At 47.2% G+C, this 24,880-nt stretch overlaps 1 protein-coding gene across 2 annotated transcripts; it reads right to left on the minus strand.

Moving 5' to 3' along the window:
- Positions 1–256: 256 nt before the first annotated feature.
- On the minus strand, positions 257–17,259 carry ZBTB17 (zinc finger and BTB domain containing 17). Of its 2 annotated transcripts, none has more exons than XM_073570218.1 (15): positions 17,104–17,259; positions 16,249–16,455; positions 15,982–16,173; positions 15,798–15,911; positions 15,630–15,716; positions 15,073–15,473; positions 3,373–3,515; positions 2,999–3,299; positions 2,826–2,913; positions 2,636–2,752; positions 2,197–2,317; positions 1,994–2,124; positions 1,692–1,916; positions 1,275–1,364; positions 257–619 (listed from the first exon to the last, which is right to left on the minus strand). In XM_073570218.1, exons 1-15 carry the CDS (start codon positions 17,108–17,110, stop codon positions 375–377), a joined length of 2,469 nt encoding a protein of 822 aa, XP_073426319.1. In that variant the 5' UTR covers positions 17,111–17,259; the 3' UTR covers positions 257–374. The 2 variants fall into 2 exon arrangements, with proteins under 2 accessions (XP_073426319.1, XP_073426320.1); XM_073570219.1 differs by lacking the exon at positions 17,104–17,259 and adding an exon at positions 16,976–16,998.
- Positions 17,260–24,880: the final 7,621 nt, after the last annotated feature.

A 24,880-nucleotide genomic window follows, 5' to 3' on the forward strand; every position in this document is an offset into this window, starting at 1 on the left:
GACTGATTGCCATACTGAAGTGCCCGGGAGCAGATCCTGCTGACAAGTGCTTAGTGGCCAGCGACACTGAGGGGCACTGCAGCGGGAAGGCAGCAGAGCAAACGTCTCACTTTTGTGGGTACATCCCATAGTTTGGGGTGCTGCACATATATTTTACATCTGTTCCTACATTTAACCCTTGAATCTGCCCTGCACAGTGTGAATGAGGCTGCAGCCCAGCGGTGGAGGATAACCACCATCATATTCACAACACAAATTAAAAAAATTATATTTATTGAACGTATACGACGGGCGCTGGTACAGGCCATAACTTATCACAAAGGTTACATGTCAGAGTCCGGGGACGTGGAGTTTGAGCAACTGCCTGGCCGCGGTCAGTCAATGGTGTGCGGGTGCACATCAGGCCCATCCTGCTGGCGGAACAGCAGCTCGCTGGACTGCACCACCTGCTCTGCATGCCACGTGGTCTGTGCATTGTACTGCTGATAAATGTCCGTGTCTGACTGAAACATAACCAAGGCCTGAGCTGTGTGCATCCGGACGTGCTCTGCCAGGCTGTTGGCATCAAGGAACTTGTCTCCGCAGGAGTCGCAGGCGTACAGAATCTGAGTGTTCGGGTCTGTGGGAGAGAAAAATTAGGACACAGACAGCACCGCGAACGGAGCGGTGGGTACAAAACATTACATACACCAAAGATTAACAAGCTATTCGTCACAAAACCCTGTCTGAACAGCGACCGATTCAAGCTGTAGCCCAAATATGTTATAAACAGGGCAGACACAATCTCCAAATGCACACTGTGCAGAGGAGCCGACCTCAGCCTCCGACAGCTCGCTAACCCTCTAGGGCCCAAATCTACAGTAAAGGCCAAAAGATGGAAAAAAACAGCAGATCCACAGCAAAGTCTCTCCTTATATTCCTCCTTCCTACTAGATTCACTCCTGATCTGTGTGTCCAGAAGGGTGCCAGAAAGGTCCATATAGGTCCCATTACAAGGGGCCCGCTGGTGGACAGATACCTGTCAGACATTGTATCCCCTCCATCGCTCGGTGCACTTACCGGACAGGAGCTTTTCTGACATTATAGAGACTTTCCCCAGGAAACATCCCATCATGAATTTTATATTACACCACACACTAGAAAATAATGGCTTCCACAATCAGGACGTCATAGAAAAGCGGGATTTTTTCTTAACAAAAATATGTCACAGCGATTTCACCAGCACTGATCGCTGCCCCCGCAGGACGGGAGGAGCCATTGCTGAAGGTTGTTACCTGCTTCCTGCACTTGCTTCACTGCCTTGGTGATCTCTGCTTTTAACGCTTCTGTCTCGTCAGCTGTGACCGAGGCGGAGATGGGAACCACTGGAACAGAAGGGGCACAGCTCAGAAACAAATCCTGATACCCCCATGTGATACCCCAGAGCTCTACAGCTAGTTATTACCGGGGAAAAGAAGGGTCCAGAATGGTCGGACAAAAGCTTGCTCCCTCCATATGCCTCAATGGCAGGGTCACTTGCCAGTGGCCTCTCATGTTAGGGCCTATTTTGGCATGAGGCACAGGACAACATCCCATCCCATCGTGTGGGGTCAGGAACGCCTTTCCCATAATCCTTTAGAGTTTACTTTCAATATGGTCGTCAAATACACAGAGGAGCATCTTACAGGACTACTGTGCGCCAGTTCACTCACCCGTTAGCTCTGTCACCCCCGTATTGGTGATGTCATCTGCAGCCAGAGTCACCATCTCTGGAGCCACGGTTACAATGTTGACCTCTTCTTCATCCAATTCCCCTTCTTCTCGGTGCAACATTTTCATGCCCGCTCTGCCCTTGTGAACGGTCTTCACGTGAGAGCGCAGGTTGTCGACGCGGTTGAAGCCGCGGCCGCATTTATCGCAGAGGTATGGCTTCTCCCCTGTACAATCAGATATGAGAATGTTGCCACACGCGGGGACAAGTGATCACATAACTGGTGGCAGGCAGACAGCTCACCTGTGTGGATAATGACATGTTTCGTCAGGTCTCCTACGTTGACGAAGGCCTTGTTGCAGACTTTGCACTTGTGCGGCCGGATATTGTCGTGATGACGGATGTGATTGGCCAACTGACTGGACTGCACGAACCTGATGGTCAGAGGAGAGCGGTCACATCAGCAGGTGACACACATGGGACCCCCACATCCCTCGGAGACTCACCTCTTTCCACAGCGCTCACACACATACGGCTTCTCCCCTGTGTGCTGGCGGACGTGAGCGATCAAGGAGCTGGCCTGTGTGAACGCCTTCCCACAGATCATACACAGACACGGCTTCTCTCCTGTGTGAGACAACCAGCAGAACGGTGCATGAGAGCGACCAATACGGGGCCCACCTGACACTGGGATCCCCGATCTGTGATTATATGACCCTGCGTATTGAGGAGGGCACAGAACATTACCTGCATCTCAGGAATATAACCTCGCCCTTCACAGGTCAGGTGGATGGAGAATACTGATCGCTAGACCTGAAAGGGTCCACAGGAAATGCATGGATCCTGACCCCAGGCAGCATACACTGACACAAGCTGATGTCAGGGGGTGCGCAATGTCCCCTGCAGATTATGTTCAAGTAATGAGCACAATATGGCAGCTGTTACCAGTGTGGGTCCGGATGTGCCGTTGCAACGCCCCAGGATCAGCAAATTTTCTCTTGCAGTGAATGCAGATGTAAGGTTTCTCGCCGCTGTGGATGCGCAGGTGTCTCTTCAGGTTTCCTGCAGAGGATGGAGGAGCATGAGGAGGAGGAAGAGATTGCCATGATCGGCCCCCGGCTGCACGGTGCCTCACCTGAGGTGGTAAACTGCTTCCCACACTCTCTGCACTTCAGGGGTCCGTCAGCGATGTGGACCTTCAGATGAGCCTTAAGATTCCCCAGCTATGGAGAAAGCCATGGAGTTAACCGAGGACATTATCACTCCCCTCTCCCACATACCTGTCCGCCATGACATCACTGGTCCCACCTGGTTGAACTTCTTGTCACAGTGCGGACACTTGTGCTCCTTGTTGGTGTCGTGAGTCTCTAGGTGCCGCATCTTGGATGTGGGGTCGGAGAACGGTCGGTTGCAGTACTCGCACAGATACGGCTTCTCTCCGCTGTGGACCAGCTGGTGCCTCTTCAGGTTGCCGGAGGTGGTGAACAGCTTGCCGCACACTTTGCAGTAGTAGTTGGGCTCTCCTGTGTGACGCTTCTTGTGCAGGTTGAGTAGACTGACGAGGCGGTAACTCTTCCCACAGTCATCACAGCCATGGGGCTTTAACGGACTGAAAAGAGAACAGAAGAAGTTACTGTGGGTCCCAATGTCCCCACACTCCGCAGGCGCCCCGGGCTCCTCACCTGTGAGTTTTCTCATGCGCTTTACAGGCAGCAGGGTCAGAGAAGGCCTTGTCGCACTCATGGCAACGGTATGGCTTCTCCCCAGTGTGAATTCGGATGTGTCGCGTGTAGTTTCCTGTGTGGGTGAACTCCTTGCTGCAGTACTGAAGAAGAATCATATAAATCAGCGAGATCCCAGAGCATCACTGCAGTGTACAAACCCAAGCTGCTGCAGAAACTCTTATTGAGTGGATGATTCATTATGTTCAATGACTGTCCTGAAGACCCTGTCATTAAAGTATTAAGTTACGTAACGGTATTTTTCGGAAGCCCATGACAGCACCACGAGAGAGGGGATCCACCCTTCGGGAACAGGAAACCTACAGATACAAAAGGGCGGCACCTCTCCCACTCATCAGTTGGATTACAGAGCTTGAGAGGCTACCATGGTTAGTACACCGCATATACACAATATATACAACCTATCTATCCTATTTACAATTCTTTAAACCATCTCCCACATAAGGTGAACTCGCGAAAACAATCCTCCAAAGGGGTGCACCCTTATACGTGAACAAGGGAGGGAACTAAGGGTGCTGTCATGGGCTTCCGAAAAATAAAGTTACCGGTATGTAACTTAATACTTTATTCGGACTCCCATGACAGCACCACGAGAGAATTACAGAGATGTAAACTAATTTAGGGAGGGACTACAGCCTGCAGCACTCTTAGCCCGAAGGTGAGATCTGAGGAGGCACCCATGTCTAACCGATAGTGGTTAAAAAAGGTGGAAGGAGATGGCCGCCTTACATATTTGGTCAATTGATACTCCCGAACTCTCTGCCCAGGATGATGCCATGGCACGAGTGGAATGCGCCCTCAGGTTCTGTGGAACCGGACCGCCACCTGCTGTGTAGGCAAGAGAGATAGCCTCCCTAATCCACCTCGCTAACATGCGCTTTGACACTCTATACCCTTTCCTGGGACCTTGGAAGGATAAAAATGCGTTCTCCTTCCTCCAAGGATCTGTGGCTGCTAAATATTTAAGTAGGCATCTCTTAACATCTAGAGCCTGAAGTTTTTGTTCTTTAGGATTGGTTGGATTAGGGAGGAAGGAAGGCAGAACTATTTCTTGTGTCCTATGAAAATGAGATGCTACCTTGGGAAGGTATGCCGGGTCTGGCCTTAAGATTACTCTATCCTGTAAGAATTCTGTGTAAGGGGCAATCTGGAAAGTGCCTGTATGTCGCCTATTCTACATGCAGATGTTATTGCTACCAAAAAGGCTGTCTTAAGTGATATCATTTTTAGTGAAGCAGAATCCAGAGGTTCAAACGGTTTTTCTGTCATGGCTGTCAGGACTAAATTTAAGTCCCAAGGTACACACCTATCTTTGAGTATGGGTCTCGATCTGGTAACTGCCTTAATGAATCTCGCCACCCAATGGTTACCAGAAATGTCGCATGCAAATAGGGCCCCTAAAGCTGAAACCTGTACTTTCAATGTACTAGTGGAGAGGCCCAACTCGAGACCCCTCTGGAGGAATTCTAGAATCTGTTTTACGGGTATTCCATCCCTGATATTAAACTCAAAGGTCGACAGGAATCGCCTCCAGGTTCTAGCTTAGATACCTGTGGTGGTTTGTTTCCTACTTTTTAGGAGTGTATCGATTACATTTTTTGAGAAACTTCTATCCCTCAATAGTGTCCTCTCAAACACCATACCGTCAAATGGAGTCCCGCTACTTGTGGGTGGTTGACTGGCCCCTGGTAGAGGAGATCTGGAAGGTTCGGCAGTACCCAGGGATCGCTTACTGACATGGTCCTCAACCATGCAAACCAGGTCCTTCTGGGCCAGAAGGGGGCAATCAATATGTCTCTTGCCCCGTCTTCCCTGATCTTCCTCACTACCAGAGGTAGAAGGTTCAAAGGCGGAAAAGCATAAGCCAGCGAGAAGTCCCATTTTATTAGGAGGGCGTCCACGGCCAGTGGATTTTCCCTGGGATTTAGGGAACAGAAAGTTTTTTCCTTCCTGTTTTCTTTGGTGGCAAAGAGGTCCACCTCCGGTTGACCCCATTTGCGGACAATCTGGTTGTAGATGTCTGAGTTTAAAGCCCATTCTCCCTGCTTTAGGGCCCTGAGGCTTAGAAAGTCTGCCTTCATGTTGTCTTTTCCGCTGATGTGGAGCGCGGTTAAAGATAGAAAATTTTTCTCTGCTATCTGAAGGAGATGTTCCGTTATCCGCATCAGGGCGTTGGAGCGGGTTCCACCTTGGTGGTTGACATAGGCTACCGCTACCTGGTTGTCCGAGAGTATCCTCACATGATGGCCCTGTACATACATAATGAGTTTTTTAATGGCCAATTCAATCGCCAGCAGCTCCCTCTGGTTAGATGAGGTCTCAGCATCGGAGTCCCACTGTCCCTGTACCACTATGTCCCCCATATGGGCCCCCCAACCCCAAGGACTAGCGTCTGTGGTTATTACGCGGGTTATCCGTATCACCCAGGGCACTCCCAAGGCTAAATTTCCGACATCGAGCCACCACCTAAGAGATGTAATAGTTAAGGGGCTTAGCAATACTTGACCCTGCAAGAAGCCCTCTAAGGTTCTGCTATTAACCAGGACATCTTTCTGAAGGGCCCCAGTGTGGAATTGTGCCCACTTGACCGCTGGGATACATGAGGTTAGGGAGCCTAACAGGGACATGGCCTGCCTGAGGGTCATGGAGGGTCTATCGATTGCCCGAAGAACCTGCTGCTGTATCTGCTGTAATTTATCTACGGGTAACAGACACTGCTGAGCTTCTGAATTTAACAGCAAGCCTAGAAACTTCTGGACCTTTAAGGGCTGAAATCGGGACTTCTCGTAATTTATTATCCATCCAAGATTCTCTAATCTGGACTTAGCTTTGTTTTATCTGAGATAGACAATGGTCCACTGAATTTCCCACAATCAAAAAATCATCTAAGTATGGGATAATTAAGATGTCAACTTCCCGTAAATGAGCCATAACTTCGGTCACTATTTTTGTAAATACCCGGGGCGCTGCTGAGAGACCAAAGGGAAGGGCTCTATATTGATAATGACGGATTATACCGTCTATTGATACCGCCACTCTCAGGAACTGCTGGAAATCTGCGTGGATGGGCACATGATAGTATGCGTCTTTCAAGTCCACGACCGCCATAAAACACCCTTCAAACAGCATCTTTATTGTAGAACTAATGGACTCCATTTTAAAGGTGCGTTTAACCAAAAATTCATTAAGGAAACGTAAATTAATAATCGTTCTGAATGTTTTATCTGGCTTTTGGATTAGGAATATGGGAGAGTAGAACCTTCTTCCTCTCTCAGACTCTGGAACCTCTATCAGAACGTTTTTCAGACACAGGTTCAAGACCTCTGCTTCTAAAGCCGCTTGCTCGAGGGGTGAAGACCTTAAGGGTGTTGGTTTAAAGGTATCCCGTGGGACTTGAGTGAACTCCAACCTGAGTCCGGTGATATCACATTCCGCACCCAGTCACTATTGGTGACCTGTAGCCATGCTGGGAGGAAGGATGACAGTCTACCCCCCCATGGGAATTGCTAGTCATTGGTTGTCTTTTTCGCTCTCTCGACGAGCGTCTGAACATGAAGCCCGTACCTCTTCTCCTTCTATCCTCCCATCTGGGACGGTCTCTATTAGGTGAAGGGTTACGCCTTCTCCCTTGACCGAATCTCCTTCTATTAAACGGACGTCGGTAAGATGCGGACCAAAGATTTGGGAATTTTTTCTTATCATCCCCGGCCTTCTCCAGCAGTTCGTCCAGGACTGCTCCGAATAAATATTCCCCCTCACACGGGATAGTAGAGTTTCGCCCTGGACTGAATATCTCCCGGCCAGCACTTTAGCCACAGGGCTCTCCGAGCCGCATTAGAGACCTGCTGCTCTGGCGGCCATTCTGACTGCATCAGCCGAGGCATCTGCTAGGAAGGCTGCGCCATCCTGGATTATTGGTAGGGCCCCAAGGTTTGCCTGTCTAGATTTTCCTTGTTTTAACTGCGACTCGAACTGGTCCAACCAGACCATCATGGACCTGGCCGTGCAAGTTGATGCTACTGCTGGTCTTAAGGAACCAGCTGCCATCTCCCAGGTATTTTTAAGGAAGGTATCTGCTTTCCTGTCTAGAGGATCTTTAAGGGACCCCATGTCCTCAAAGGGTAGTGAGGATCTTTTCGATGCTTTCGCAATAGCTGCATTTAATTTGGGGGCCTTGTCCCAAGTATTCATTGCTGAATCGTCAAAGGGATATCTCCGCTTGAGGGCTGGTGGTAGCGACCCTCTTATCTGGCTTTTTCCACTCTCTGCGGATGAGATCCTGAATCTTTTCGTTTAGTGGGAAGACTACACTTCCTCTGCTCCAGCCCCCCGAACATCACATCCTGCATGGATAATTGAGGCTTCGGCTCCTCCACCTCCATTGTCCCTATGACTGCTTTTACCAATTTGTCTACTCGGTCGAGCGGCAGGCAAAACCGACCAGAGTCCTCTTCTTCTGAGGAGGACGAGGGAGATGAAATATGGGAGTCCTTACTTCTCCTCCACTCTGTCGAGGAATCCGACTCCACCGGGTCCTCACCCCTTAAACTCTCTGGTTGGGACATGGATTTTAGGGTTTCCTTCATCTCTGCCCTTACTATATCCCTTAAACACGCCGCTACTGCGGGCGACTCCTCCGCCACTGTCTGCTGGATACAGGGGGGACACAACTTTTTGGGGCATGAGTCTGGTAACGGGCATGCACAGAGTGCGCATTCCCTGTGTTTGGTTTTACTCGTAGCTTTCTTCTCCTAGAATAAAACACAGAAGGAGGCCCTGTCACTGAGTGAACATTCACGAAGATCACTTACCAGTGCCACAATCAAGTACCGGAGAATGAGGGGGATTTTTCTCAGTCGATGCTCCTGTCCGCCTAGAGGAGCTTTTATGACTGGATTGGTCACTTCGTCCCGGACGCTCCTTACTGTCACGGGCCTCTTTCTTCTTCTGTTTGACCTGCCTAAGGTCATCCAGGGGCGGCAGTGAAGATTGTCGTTGTTGCCACCAGGGCTGTGGAGTCGGTAAGCCACAGTTGCGACTCAGACTCCGACTCCTTCATAAATGGCCAATTCATAACAACAAATTTACTGTTGTAAAATATTAAACATCGTGCTTATTCAGTTTCTCACCATCATATAAGTAATCAGGCCACTTAGAGCAAAAACTACATTTATTAGAATACAATTAGAATATAGCAAATAACTTTTATAAACTTTTCTAAACTGTAAGTAAATATGCAATAAACACTTTTATGCAGTTAATAAGAAGAAATCTATAAATTTGTCCTCAGAAAAAGTATTGCCTCTGTCAGATCCTCCTTCATGGATGCCCTCAAATCTGATCTAATTATTTTGAGAGCAGAGAACAACCTCTCTACACTAACTTGTGTTGGTGGCAAAGCAGTAACCACTCGGGCAACATCTCTGACAATGTCAGGATACAGAGGAATCGCTTGTTGCACTGTTATTTTTGATGAACGGTCAAATTTCTCAATTTCTTTTAGTGCACATGAAAAATTCTGCTGAAATGTACTGGCTGTGTTCCTTGATGGGGATGACTCTTCTTCTATGCGGGAACGCTTAGCACGGTCCTTGTGATCCAAATATTTTTCGAAATTAAATTCTTCATCAGTTGATGATGAGGGTGAAGATGTGGCAGGACGACAAAATTCTTCTTGTTCCTCCTGACTGTTCTGCAACCCTTTCATCCTTACTGTTATTTCAAACAGAGCTTCTTTTCCTTTACTTAGCTGTTGATCATCTAGAAGAATCCGATGCATTGGGTCTACATAAACAGCTGCCAAAAGAATGTTATTTTGTAATAGTAGCTCCTCTCTCCGTTTCATTGATGTAGCAATGCCACTTGCAATTAACCCTCCTCTTTGGGACAGGCGAAACATCAGGTTCTTCCACTCCTTTAAGAAAATACCTGGAGTTAAGTCCTCTGCTTGTAATTTTTTAGTCACTGTAAATGGGTGCTCTAGCAATTTTTTCCAGCTCAGTCACCTGATTCCACTGACTTTCATTTAGCGTCAGTTGAGGGTTAGCCATGTCTACAAGAAAGGTTTTCAGTTCAACCAAGCGCTGAATCATTAAGTACTGCCCCATCGTGTGGCTTGATCAATAATTGCCCCTTTTCCAGCACGTCTCTTCAAAATTGAGTCAACTTTAGGGGTTCTGGCAACAGTAGCCAATTTTCTCACCTTGCCAATCAGTGCAGCAGCATGTCCTTCTTGCAGACTGTCTCTTATAGCCAGCTGTAGCGTATGCACAACACAGCGCATGTGATGAATGAAAGAACATATTGACACAGTTTCAACAAGATCATCTAAACTATCATGTTGCTGTTCATCTGAAGCAACTTCAGTTTGCTCCTCAGTTACAATACTGTGTTCCTCTATTTCAAACATTTCTGTGTCTGTGGACCCAGAATGTTCTTCTAGCTGCTGGTCACCATCATTACTCTCATTCATTAGCTTAATAGTACTTATCATATTTGAAGCATTGTCAGTTACGACAGAAAGAACTTGCTCTTTTTTAAGTTCATAGTCTTGCAGAACCGTTTCCACCAAGACCTGGAGAAACTCACTGGTGTGATGAGCTTTGGTGTCTTTTACTGCCAATGTCTTGGTAACTATTTCATTTTTGTCACAAACAAATCGGACATTGATGGCAAAATCGTTCACTCTGTGACGTGTGCAGGCATCCATTTTAAGAAACAGAAAGCGTCCCTTGAGAGTTTTTTTAAGTTCTTCCTTTTGTTTAAAAGCTTCTTCGATTACTAATTTTCTAATACTCTCTCTCTCCAGAGAAACACCAAGCTTGCGGGCCATTTCCCCATTCAGACACATAAAAGCTGGTCGTGAAAATAATGAAATAGGCACACTATCCTTTACAACAAGCTCTATGATCTGTTTTTTAAATGTATCTACTGTCATTGTCACAGTAACTTTGTCACTGACAAAATATCTTGCAACTGATGGCTGCAAAGTTCTCTGCTCCTTTGTTTGGCTGGAAGAGCTGGGCACTGGTTCATTGGTTTGGATGCAGTCTTTCTCATCCACTGCTTTCAGTACTTCTGGATGAAAGCGCTGTAAATGTCTCTTTAGATTAGAAGCTCTGGTAGGAGCATTTTTATCTTTGCCTGAATATGCACTCACCTTGGCTTCACAGCATTTGTTTTCGTCTGGATCATTTGTCATACACTGACAGACATAATGTTTTCTATCTTGAGTGATGGTGAAATGTTCAAATACAGCTGATTTAATGTGATGCTTCTTTGACATTCTCAGGTTTTTAATTCTGCTTTCACAATCCAAATGACAATTGTTTTTCCTAAAAACAATTGTACAAAATTATTGCCAGGTCGTACAACTGATATAGTGGTCAGTAATACTGTTATTATTCCTCATGTACTCACAGTTAACTGATGCAAAGTTTGTTGAAAGGATAATACTTCTTACAGTCTTCCTCTTCTGAGTAGCAGGCAGCTGTGAGATGCTTGGAAGATGCACACCTAGTATGATCTAGTCTAGAGGAGGAGCTTTACTACTAAGAATTTGCAACACATTTTCACTTTCAGTTTCATACATTGTAAGTAGGCGGGTTGGGGCAGCATGAGGTTAACCAAGTATAAGATTAGATAAGGGCAGTGGAGAACAGTGACACACAAGAAGTAAGAAATGTCTATCTCCAGCAGAACTGCTTATCACTGTTGTTCATAGTTTGATAGAACATATATATTTGAGTAACATTTATAAAATTCATATGAAAGTTTAATTATGAAATATTAATACATTTTTTTTTTAAAGCTGGTGTCGGTACATTTCTACCGACTCCGACCAAAACTAACTCCGACTCCGACTCCACAGCCCTGGTTGCCGCCGTTGCTCCTGAACGCTCTCCATTACTGCTCGCAATAATGTGGCCAAGGCAAGGCACCCATCTAGGGTCCTGCCTATATACCCCTCCTCCGGACAGCAGATTTCCTCCTGCCGCGCCCTCCCCCCTAATAAGGCCCCCCCAGCTGGCGCCGCTTTGGGCAGGGGAACCAGCGCTTACCGGCATCCTCCCGATGGGCGCCATCTTGGGTCCCCACGCCTGCGCAGTGACTCCGCCCCCTGACGTCACCGTGACTCCGACGTGACCGGAAGTCACGCGGGACGCCCGGGCGCTCCACTATGGTGCACTCCCCGGCCCCAGCGCCCTGCAGCTGCGCCGGCTCCCCCCAACCTCCGCGATTGCGCCGACGGAGCTGGGAGCCCCGGGGGGCATACTTACCGGCGGTGGCCCACATATGGAGACGGACCTCCTTCGGACGCCGCTCCCTGCTGTATCCACCACCGCCGTGCCACCCATCCTGGGCCACCGTGGCGGCCTCCAGGAGCTCCGCACCAGGCCGAGGTAGGAGACCCCCTCGCTACCTATACCGGCCGGCCTGGGATCCGGTCTGTAGGATCCCGTCCCCTCAGGAACAGGAAACCAACTGATGTGTGGGAGAGGTGCCGCCCTTTTGTATCTGTAGGTTTCCTGTTCCCGAAGGGCGGATCCCCTCTCTCGTGGTGCTGTCATGGGAGTCCGAATAAAAAGAGGTTCTGCAGCAACTGCAGTGGTTAGATAGCACTCGGCGACTTCATGTACATTGTACAGCACCATACACTAGTCTAGTAAGCAGATGAAGCAGAGCTGGGATTGTCAGATAACCACTCTCTTTTCCCGCTGTCCACAGTGATGACGAGAGATGGGCGGACACATGGATGTTCGGGTCCGGCCAATCAGTTACAAAAAGTTTGGGTTCGGGTACCAAACAGTACCTGGACCCCATTCACTTGAATGGGAAGTCCAAACATCCAGTGTTGGCTGCGCTGCCATGTGCACGGCAAACACAACTTCGGATCGGCGGGGAAATCATCCCCGCCGGTCAGAGAGCCATGGCTCCCACGCTGTCAGAAGACAGCTTGAGCATGCTCAGCTGTGATCAGAGGTATGAACTTTACCGTTGCTCACTGACGTCAGCTGATGAGACTACTGATCCTATCATCCGACACCTGCTACCGCTAATTACAGTGAGAGCAGAAGCAGCGCATGGGAGTATTCATCAGCCGCTCCTGCGTTGTAAATAAGTAATTTTTTTTAAAAATAGCGTGGGTTCCCCTTATTTTTGCTAACCAGCCTGGCAAAACTCACAACTATGGGCTGCAACCCTCAGCTGTCAGCTTCAGCAAGGCTGGTTATCAAGAATAGAGGGGTCCCCATGCTGTTTTTTTAAATTATTTTAAATAATTTTAAAAAACGGCGTGGGGTCCCCCCCCATGTTTGACACCCAACCTTGCTAAAGCTCACAGCTGGGGGTTGGTATTCTCAAGCTGGTAAGGGGCCATGGATATTGACATCCCCCCAGCCTAAAAACAGCAGCCTGCAGCTGCCCAAGAAAGGCACATCTATTAGATGCGCCAATTCTGGCACTTTGCCCAGCTCTTCCCATTTGCCATGTAGCGGTGGCAAGTGGGGTTCATATTTGTGTGGTTGATGTCATCTTTGTTTTGTCAGGTGACATCAAACCCACGGCTTAGTAATGGAGAGGCGTCTATAAGACACCTATCCATTACTAATCCTATATGGTAAATAAAGACACAGTAAGAATAAAGTCCTTTATTTGAAATAAGACTAAACACAGTTTTCCATTTTTATTTAAATGCCTAATTCCAGTGAAGCCCTCGATCTCCTGTTATAATAGTAAAATAAAAGAAAGATCTCCTTACAGTTTTTCTTACAGTCTGGGTTACCTGAGCACTAGTTGGTAAGCGTTCTCACTACTTTACTTTTGTGTCATTATGACTTAATTATATAATGTGAGATTATTATCACTGTTTCCTCCACTATGTATGGTGAGCCCTGGAAGCCCTTTATCGCCTCTCACCTATTATGGTGGTAATTGGAGCGTATACAGTCAGTGACATCCTGCTCACACTCCACCAGGGTTACCTGCAGTGGATGGATTATTTTGGTGCTCTGGCTCATTCCCATGAGTCTCCCTCCCTGGCTCTTTTTGGTGTCACATTTTATATGCAATTTTGCCATGAATATTGTATTTTTGTATATGTATAATAAAGTTTGATATTTTTATAAAAAATCTCTCTGGATTCAATCACTCCACGTTAACTCCGTTTATTTATGAAAACCACTGGTGAATGAGCTGATCAGAACGCAGCCTCAGAGACCGGTGGTGACATTGAGATTACATCCGGTTGCTGAGGCTCCGTTCCCAGCCGGGCTGAACCGCCGTGACATCGGTAACATCCCTGCTAGCACCGTGAGAGCGGGGATGTGACAGAGGTGTCAGCAGTTACTGTACTCATTTATATAGCGCCATTAATTCCACAGAGTACCCGGAGGAAACTCACGCAAACACAGGGAGAACATAGAAACTTCTTGCAGATGTTGTCCTTGGTGGGATTTGAACCCAGGACCCCATCGCTGCAAGGCTGCAGTGATAACCACTGAGCCACCGGGCCCCAGACATGGATTACGGCGTGGGACAGAACGATGGGCAGGTATGGTATATTGTTGTTTTTTTTAATTAACTTTTAATTCAAGAGATTGAGATAGCTGGAATTAGGCGTTTAAACAAAAATGAAAAACTGTGTTTAGCCTTATTTCAAGTAAAGGACTTTATTCTGGCTGTGTCTTTATTTACCATATAACTATAGGATTAGTAATGGATAGGTGTCTTATAGACGCCTCTCCATTACTAAGCCGTGGGCTTGATGTCACCGGACAATACAAAGGTGACATCAACCCCACAAATATTTCCCAACTTGCCACCGCTACAAGGCAACTGGGAAGAGTTGGGTAAAACGTCAGAATTGGCGCATCTAATAGATGTGCCTTTTCTGGGCTGCTGTTTTTAGGCTGGGGGGGGTTAATATCCATGGCCCCTTATGAGCCTGAAAATACCAGCCCCCAGCTGTGAGCTTTAGCAAGGTTGCTTGTCAAAAATGTAGTGAGACCCCACGCCAATTTTTTTAATTATTTATTTAAATAATTTTTAAAAAAAAACAGTGTTGGAACCCCTCTATTCTTGATAACTAGCCTTGCTGAAGCTGATAGCTGAGGGTTACAGCCCCAGCTATGAGTTTTGCCTGGCTGGTTAGCAAAATACAGGGGAACCCACGCCATTTGTTTTTAAAAATTATTTATTTACAGCACAGGAGCAGCTAATGAATACTCCCATCTGCCACTCTTGCTGCCGCTAATAACAGTGAGCGCAAGTATCAGCTGATGGGAGCTGTAGTCCCATCAGCTGACGCCAGTGACCGAAGGTAAAGCTTATACCTCCGATCACAGCTGAGCACTCTCATTGTCAATTGACATCATACGAAAAGTGGCTCTCTGACCAGCGGGGATGATTTCTCCGCCGATCAGAAGCGGTGTTTGCCGCGCTGCCATGCACATGACAGTGTGACAAACACCCGGTGTTCGGGCAGCCGAACCCGAACAGTAAAACTGACTTCCTGGTGAAGTCCGTGTTAGGTGTTCGGTACGGATGCCGAACTTTACTATTCGGGTTCGCCCATCTCTAGTGATGACAGCCTAATCAGCTCTGCTACAGCTGTACCTGGCCGATGCGGTCCTCACTCACCTCACACACATGAGTAGTAGAGCTGTAAGGTCGAGACTCTGTGCGATCGGCGTAGTTTGTGGCACCTGAGCGCAGTTGTCTCAGGGGTCCCAGGTCGTCCTCAGCAGGTTTCCCTGTATTCTCATTGGTGCAGTCTTCGTTCTCCTCTTTGCTGCTGTCTTCAGTGTCGTGCTCAGGTCCCAGGAATGGTGCACACAGGCTCTCACTCACTTCTGGTGGTGGAGAGCATACATGTTTCTGTGTAGGGTACCCTCCCGCGGTCTGCTCACCGGGCCCCTCCTCATCTGTGGAAGGAGATTTCTCCACTGGCACATCTTCGGTCTTCTCCTGAACAGTCGGGGGCCAGGAGGTACACGACAACAAGTCCCCCAACTTCACTGCTCTGTCGCCAGGGTCTGAAGCTACGAGAAGGAACAGCAGTATTATGGGAGCTGCAGTGGAGGGGGTTTTGGGTTCACCTATATTGGGGTTTCCTGCTGGATACTATGCCAGGGTCCAGGAAGGTGCAAATAATTTTTGGGAGTCAGATGGAGTACGGACACATGGGGCACCCTCACCTCTGTCTGCACTCAGTGTCGGCTCCTCCGTGGGCTGTGGTTCCGCTCCGCTCTCCTCCTGGAGTCCCAGTTTGCCGACATTGCCACCTGCAGGGAGAGAAGACATATGACCTTGGTTGCTCAGCCCCAGGGGGATCCACCACTAGTCACAACATCGCCTATTCTCACCCTCCTGACACGCCGGGTCTGCGGCTTCCTCCAGTGGGTACACGGCAGTCGTTGAGTCGCTCGTCTCCAGCTCACTTTCCCCAGGAACAGCCGGAGGGGAGTAATCAGTGATATCTGCAGGAGAGGAGGAGGAATATGACACTGCAGGCCGACAGCCCACACTCCAGAGTCAGCTGCCCGTTACCTTGTCCCGACGTGAGGGGTCCCAGGCTGTGTGACCCCTGGCTGGAAGTAATGCTGAGAGACTTCAGGGCTGTGCATGCATTCACAATCTCCTGCATCTGCAGAAATCCAGCCACAGCCAAGACGTCCTCCACATTTTCACGTGTCAGATTCAGACGCGCCGTGTACATGAACTCCAGCACTTGACCCAGACCTAAGGGGGAAAAAAGTCAGCCTGAAACCTGGCAGATGAGTCGCGCACCAGCGACACGTGTGGGCAGAGAGTTACCTGCCGCGTTGCTGATGTCCAGGTGAACCACGTCTTTCTGCTCTACGAAGAGCATGCGGAAGTACTGGCTGCACGCTGCAAGCACCGCTTTGTGTGCTTTGAAGTCGATTCCATCCACAACGAAAGTGCAGTCGCACAGAAGACCAAGCTGACGCTGCTGATTAAGCTGCTCCAGGACCAAATGACTGTGCTGCGGAAAGTCCATGTCTGCAGGGGAAGGGAGCAAGACAGAGCGTCAGCCCATACGTACCAGGCACCTGACGTCCCAATACACAGAAGGAGGGCGCTGCTCGCACGACATCCCGCTAGGTTCACATCGCGTTACGGCAATCCGTTAAACAGATGCGCTAACGTTGAGCCCCAAATTGTCTGTATTTTTGCGATCACGTTAACGCATGCTTGCATTGCTTCGGCCTGTGTTAGCAAAAGAGGTATATGCAAAGCGAATCCGAAAATGCGGTAGTCTGCGTTCGAAGGGGTGTTACAAAATAAGGGACCATCATTAACGCATGCCAGTTTTGACATGCGATAGGATGCGTTACACTAATGGAAGTCAATGGGTGCGTTATCGGATCCGTTACATTGCGTTACTGCCGCATAGAAATGGATCCATTAAACGGATTGCCCTAATGCGATGTGAACCTAGTCTTACACAGGAGGGCGCTGCTCGCAAGGCGTCCCGTGACTCAGGAGGCGAATGCTGCATTCATGACGTAACAATACACACGAGGACACTGCGCTCAGTACGTCACAATACACAGGAGGGGGGCGCTGCTGGCCTGACGTCACGAGCCGGGCTCCGAGATAAGACCCCTGAGGACAAGAGGCCGCACAATCACTCACAGACCCCGGTACCTGCCATCCCGAAGTTGCAAAGAAATCACATCCTACAGCTGAAAAGACGGCGGACAAAGGGCGCAGCCATATTTGAAAAGGTAGGAAGTCAGATTTGTCTATTGCGGCGCATATCCGGGTACATCATCAACCTGTGACCACTGACTGAGCCATATGTAAACCGGGCGCTTGCCCTAATCCTGCAAGTAACGTAACCAAGTGTGGTGTAAAGAAATGTGTATCTAATCCTGTCTTGTGTGATACTGGCTGCTGAGCTTTGTATCTAATCCTATCAAGTGTGATACTGTCTGCTGAGCTGTGTATCTAATCCCATACTGTATGATACTGCCCACTGAGCCGTGTATCTCATCCTATCTTGTGATACTGTCTGCTAAGCCATGTATCTAATCCTCTCCTGTGTGATACTGACTGCTAAGCCACGTATCTAATCCTCTCCTGTGTGATACTGACTGCTAAGCCGCGTATCTAATCTCCTGTGTGATACTGTTTGCTGAGCTGTGTATCTAATCCTGTCCTGTGTGATACTGACTGCTGAGCTGTGTATCTAATTCTATCCTGTGTGATTCTGTCTGCTGAGCCCTGTATCTAATCCTATCCTGTGTGATACTGTCTGCTGAGCTGTGTATCTAATCCTAACCTGTCATACTGACTTCTGAGCTGTGCATCTAATCCTCTCATGTGTGATACTGTCTGCTGAGCTGTGTATCTAATCCTATCCTGTGTCATACTGTCTGCTGATCTGTGTTTCTAATCTTCTCCTGTGTGATACTGTCTGCTGAGCCGTGTATCTAATTCTATCCTGTGTGATACTGTCTTCTGGGTCATGTATCTAAATCTTTCCAGTGTCATACTGACTGATGAGCCGTGTATTTAATTCTATCCTGTGTGATACTGATGCTTATCCGTGTGTCTAATCCTCTCCTTTGTCATACTGTCTGCTGAGATGTGTATCTAATCCTCTCCTGTGTGATAATGACTGCTGAGCCGTGTATCTTATCCTAGTCCTGTATGATACTGACTGCTGAGCCGTGTATCTAAAATTCTCCTTTGTGATACTGGCTGCTGAGCCGTGTATCTAATCCTCTCCTTTGTGATACTGGCTGCTGAGCCATGTATCTAATCCTATCCTGTGTGATACTGTCTGCTGAGCCATGTATGTAATTCTATCCTCCGTGATACTGTCTGCTGAACCGTGTATCTAATCCTATCCTGTGTGATACTGTCTGCTGAGCCGTGTATCTAATCCTCTTCTGTGTGATACTGACTTCTGAGCCGTGTATCTAATCCTCTCCTGTGTGATACTGTCTGCTGAGCCGTGTATCTAATCCTATCCTGTGTGATACTGTCTGCTGAGCTGTGTATCTAATTATGTCCGGTGTGATACTGTCTGCTGAGATGTGTATCTAATCCTCTCTTGTGTGATACTGTCGGTTGAGCTGTGTATCTAATACCATCCTGTGTGATACTGTCTGTTCAGCCGTGTATCTAATCCTATCCTGTGTGATACTGACTGCTGAGCCGTGTATCTAATCCTATCCTGTGTGATACTGACTGCTGAGCTGTGTATCTAATCCTCTCCTGTGTGATACTGTCTGCTGAGCCGCATATCTAATCCTCTCCTGTGTGATACTGTCTGTTGAGCCGTGCATCTAATCCTCTCCTGTGTGATACTGTCTGCTGAGCCGTGTATCTAATCCTTTCCTGTGTGATACTGACTGCTGAGCTGTGTATCTAATCCTATCCTGTGTGATACTGTCTGCTGAGCTGCGTTTCTAATACGCTCCTGTGTGATACTGTCTGCTAAGCCATGTATCTAATCCTCTCGTGTGTGATACTACTGAGCCGTGTATCTAATCCTATCCTGTGTGATACTGTCTGCTGAGCCGTGTATCTAATCCTTTCCTGTGTGATACTGACTGCTGAAATGTGTATCTAATCCTCTATCCTGTGTGATACTGACTGCTGAATCGTGTCTCTAATCCTATCCTGTGTGATACTGCTGAGCTGGGTATCTAATGCTCTCCTGTGTGATACTGACTGCTGAGCCATGTATCTAATCCTCTCCTATGTAATACTGACTGCTGAGCCGTGTATCTAATCCTATCCTGTGTGATACTGTCTGCTGAGCCGTGTATCTAATCCTATCCTGTGTGATACTGTCTGCTGAGCTGTGTTTCTAATCCTATCCTGTGTGATACTGTCTTCTGAGCCGTGTTTCTAATCCTATCCTGTGTGATACTGTCTGCTGAGCTGTGTATCTAATTATGTCCTGTGTGATACTGTCTGCTGAGATGTGTATCTAATCCTCTCTTGTGTGATACTGTCGGTTGAGCTGTGTATCTAATACCATCCTGTGTGATACTGTCTGCAGAGCCATGTATCTAATTCTATCCTGTGTGATACTCTCTGCTGAGCCGTGTATCTAATCCTCTCTTGTGCGATACTGTCTGTTCAGCCGTGCATCTAATCCTATCCTGTGTGATACTGACTGCTGAGCCGTGTATCTAATCATATCCTGTGTGATACTGACTGCTGAGCTGTGTATCTAATCCTATCCTGTGTGATACTGTCTGCTGAGCTGCGTTTCTAATCCTCTCCTGTGTGATACTGTCTGCTAAGCGATGTATCTAATCCTCTCGTGTGTGATACTGCTGAGCCGTGTATCTAATCCTATCCTGTGTGATACTGTCTGCTGAGCCGTGTATCTAATCCTTTCCTGTGTGATACTGACTGCTGAATCGTGTCTCTAATCCTATCCTGTGTGATACTGCTGAGCTGGGTATCTAATCCTCTCCTGTGTGATACTGACTGCTGAGCCATGTATCTAATCCTCTCCTATGTAATACTGACAGCTGAGCCGTGTATCTAATCCTATCCTGTGTGATACTGACTGCTGAGCCGTGTATCTAATCCTATCCTGTGTGATACTGACTGCTGAGCCGTGTATCTAATCCTATCCTGTGTGATACTGTTTGCTGAGTCGTGTATCTAATCCTCTCCTGTGTGATATTGTTTGCTGAGCCGTGTATCTAATCCTCTCCTGTGAGATACTGACTGCTGAACCATGTATCTAATCCTGTGTGATACTGTCTGCTGAGCCATGTATCTAATGCTCTCCTGTGAGATACTGACTGCTGAGCCTTGTATCTAATCCTATCCTGTGTGATACTGTCTGCTGAGCCGTGTATCTAATCCTACCCTGTGTGATACTGCTGAGCCGTGTATCTAATCCTTTCCTGTGTGATACTGTTTGCTGAGCCGTGTATCTAATCCTCTCCTGTGTGATATTGTTTGCTGAGCCGTGTATCTAATCCTCTCCTGTGAGATACTGACTGCTGAACCATGTATCTAATCCTGTGTGATACTGTCTGCTGAGCCATGTATCTAATCCTCTCCAATGAGATACTGACTGCTGAGCCATGTATCTAATCCTCTCCTGTGTGATACTGCTGAGCCGTGTATCTAATCATTTCCTGTGTGATACTGTCTGCTGAGCCGTGTATCTAATCCTATCCTGTGTGATACTGACTGCTGAGCTGTGTATCTAATCCTATCCTGTGTGATACAGTCTGCTGAGCTGTGTTTCTAATCTTCTCCTGTGTGATACTGTCTGCTGAGCCGTGTATCTAAATCTTTCCAGTGTCATACTGACTGATGAGCCGTGTATTTAATTCTATACTGTGTGATACTGTCTTCTGAGTCATGTATCTAAATCTTTCCAGTGTCATACTGACTGATGAGCCGTGTATTTAATCCTATCCTGTGTGATACTGATGCTTATCCGTGTGTCTAATCCTCTCCTTTGTCATACTGTCTGCTGAGATGTGTATCTAATCCTCTCGTGTGTGATACTGCTGAGCCGTGTATCTAATCCTATCCTGTGTGATACTGTCTGCTGAGCCGTGTATCTAATCCTTTCCTGTGTGATACTGACTGCTGAATCGTGTCTCTAATCCTATCCTGTGTGATACTGCTGAGCTGGGTATCTAATCCTCTCCTGTGTGATACTGACTGCTGAGCCATGTATCTAATCCTCTCCTATGTAATACTGACAGCTGAGCCGTGTATCTAATCCTATCCTGTGTGATACTGACTGCTGAGCCGTGTATCTAATCCTATCCTGTGTGATACTGACTGCTGAGCCGTGTATCTAATCCTATCCTGTGTGATACTGTTTGCTGAGTCGTGTATCTAATCCTCTCCTGTGTGATATTGTTTGCTGAGCCGTGTATCTAATCCTCTCCTGTGAGATACTGACTGCTGAACCATGTATCTAATCCTGTGTGATACTGTCTGCTGAGCCATGTATCTAATGCTCTCCTGTGAGATACTGACTGCTGAGCCTTGTATCTAATCCTATCCTGTGTGATACTGTCTGCTGAGCCGTGTATCTAATCCTACCCTGTGTGATACTGCTGAGCCGTGTATCTAATCCTTTCCTGTGTGATACTGTTTGCTGAGCCGTGTATCTAATCCTCTCCTGTGTGATATTGTTTGCTGAGCCGTGTATCTAATCCTCTCCTGTGAGATACTGACTGCTGAACCATGTATCTAATCCTGTGTGATACTGTCTGCTGAGCCATGTATCTAATCCTCTCCAATGAGATACTGACTGCTGAGCCATGTATCTAATCCTCTCCTGTGTGATACTGCTGAGCCGTGTATCTAATCATTTCCTGTGTGATACTGTCTGCTGAGCCGTGTATCTAATCCTATCCTGTGTGATACTGACTGCTGAGCTGTGTATCTAATCCTATCCTGTGTGATACAGTCTGCTGAGCTGTGTTTCTAATCTTCTCCTGTGTGATACTGTCTGCTGAGCCGTGTATCTAAATCTTTCCAGTGTCATACTGACTGATGAGCCGTGTATTTAATTCTATACTGTGTGATACTGTCTTCTGAGTCATGTATCTAAATCTTTCCAGTGTCATACTGACTGATGAGCCGTGTATTTAATTCTATCCTGTGTGATACTGATGCTTATCCGTGTGTCTAATCCTCTCCTTTGTCATACTGTCTGCTGAGATGTGTATCTAATCCTCTCCTGTGTGATAATGACTGCTGAGCCGTGTATCTTATCCTAGTCCTGTATGATACTGACTGCTGAGCCGTGTATCTAAAATTCTCCTGTGTGATACTGTCTGCTGAGCCTTGTATGTAATTCTAGCCTCCGTGATACTGTCTGCTGAACCGTGTATCTAATCCTATCCTGTGTGATACTGTCTGCTGAGCCGTGTATCTAATCCTCTTCTGTGTGATACTGACTTCTGAGCCGTGTATCTAATCCTCTCCTGTGTGATACTGTCTGCTGAGCCGTGTATCTTATCTTCTCCTGTGTGCTACTGACTGCTGAGCCGTATATCTAATCCTCTCGTGTGTGATACTGCTGAGCCGTGTATCTAATACTCTCCTGTGTGATACTGTCTGCTAAGCCATGTATCTAATCCTCTCGTGTGTGATACTGCTGAGCCGTGTATCTAATCCTATCCTGTGTGATACTGTCTGCTAAGCCATGTATCTAATCCTCTCGTGTGTGATACTGCTGAGCCGTGTATCTAATCCTATCCTGTGTGATACTGTCTGCTGAGCTGTGTATCTAATTATGTCTTGTGTGATACTGTCTGCTGAGATGTGTATCTAATCCTCTCTTGTGTGATACTGTCAGTTGAGCTGTGTATCTAATACCATCCTGTGTGATACTGTCTGTTCAGCCGTGTATCTAATCCTATCCTGTGTGATACTGACTGCTGAGCTGTGTATCTAATCCTATCCTGTGTGATACTGTCTGCTGAGCCGTGTATCTAATCCTCTCCTGTGTGATACTGTCTGCTGAGCCTTGTATCTAATCCTCTCCTGTGTGATACTGTCTGCTGAGCTGTGTATCTAATCCTATCCTGTGTGATACTGTCTGCTGAGCTGCGTTTCTAATACTCTCCTGTGTGATACTATCTGCTAAGCCATGTATCTAATCCTCTCGTGTGTGATACTGCTGAGCCGTGTATCTAATCCTATCCTGTGTGATACTGTCTGCTGAGCCGTGTATCTAATCCTTTCCTGTGTGATACTGACTGCTGAAATGTGTATCTAATCCTCTATCCTGTGTGATACTGACTGCTGAATCGTGTCTCTAATCCTATCCTGTGTGATACTGCTGAGCTGGGTATCTAATGCTCTCCTGTGTGATACTGACTGCTGAGCCATGTATCTAATCCTCTCCTATGTAATACTGACTGCTGAGCCGTGTATCTAATCCTATCCTGTGTGATACTGTCTGCTGAGCTGTGTATCTAATCCTATCCTGTGTGATACTGTCTGCTGAGATGTGTTTCTAATCCTATCCTGTGTGACTGTCTGCTGAGCCGTGTTTCTAATCCTATCCTGTGTGATACTGTCTGCTGAGCTGTGTATCTAATTATGTCCTGTGTGATACTGTCTGCTGAGCTGTGTATCTAATACCATCCTGTGTGATACTGTCTGCCGAGCCATGTATCTAATTCCATCCTGTGTGATACTGTCTGCTGAGCCGTGTATCTAATCCTCTCTTTTGCGATACTGTCTGTTCAGCCGTGTATCTAATCCTATCCTGTGTGATACTGACTGCTGAGCCATGTATCTAATCATATCCTGTGTGATACTGACTGCTGAGCTGTGTATCTAATCCTATCCTGTGTGATACTGTCTGCTGAGCTGCGTTTCTAATCCTCTCCTGTGTGATACTGTCTGCTAAGCCATGTATCTAATCCTCTCGTGTGTGATACTGCTGAGCCGTGTATCTAATCCTATCCTGTGTGATACTGTCTGCTGAGCCGTGTATCTAATCCTTTCCTGTGTGATACTGACTGCTGAAATGTGTATCTAATCCTCTATCCTGTGTGATACTGACTGCTGAATCGTGTCTCTAATCCTATCCTGTGTGATACTGCTGAGCTGGGTATCTAATCCTCTCCTGTGTGATACTGACTGCTGAGCCATGTATCTAATCCTCTCCTATGTAATACTGACTGCTGAGCCGTGTATCTAATCCTATCCTGTGTGATACTGACTGCTGAGCCGTGTATCTAATCCTATCCTGTGTGATACTGTTTGCTGAGCCGTTTATCTAATCCTCTCTTGTGTGATATTGTTTGCTGAGCCGTGTATCTTATCCTATCCTGTGTGATACTGACTGCTGAGACATGTATCTAATCCTATCCTGTGTGATACTGTCTGCTGAGCCGTGTATCTTATCCTAGTCCTGTATGATACTGACTGCTGAGCAGTGTATCTAAAATTCTCCTTTGTGATACTGCCTGCTGAGCCGTGTATCTAATCCTATCCTGTGTGATACTGTCTGCTGAGCCGTGTTTCTAATCCTATCCTGTGTGATACTGTCTGCTGAGCCGTGTATCTAATCCTCTCCTGTGTGATACTGTCTGCTGAGCTGTGTATCTAATCCTCTCCTGTGTGATACTGTCTGCTGAGCTGTGCATCTAATCCTCTATCCTGTGTGATGCTGACTGCTGAATCGTGTATCTAATCCTATCCTCTGTGATACTGCTGAGCCGTGTATCTAATCCTCTCCTGTGTGATACTGACTGCTGAGCTGTGTATCTAATCCTATCTTGTGTGATACTGTTTGCTGAGCCTTGTATCTAATCCTATCCTGTGTGATACTGTCTGCTGAGCCGTGTATCTAATCCTACCCTGTGTGATACTGCTGAGCCGGGTATCTAATCCTATCCTGTGTGATACTGACTGCTGAGCTGTGTATCTAATCCTATCCTGTGTGATACTGTTT

Source organism: Dendrobates tinctorius, unplaced genomic scaffold (genome assembly GCF_039654945.1).
Source record: "Dendrobates tinctorius isolate UK_male_01 unplaced genomic scaffold, ASM3965494v1 ptg000028l, whole genome shotgun sequence".
Taxonomy (NCBI): Eukaryota; Metazoa; Chordata; class Amphibia; order Anura; family Dendrobatidae; genus Dendrobates; species Dendrobates tinctorius.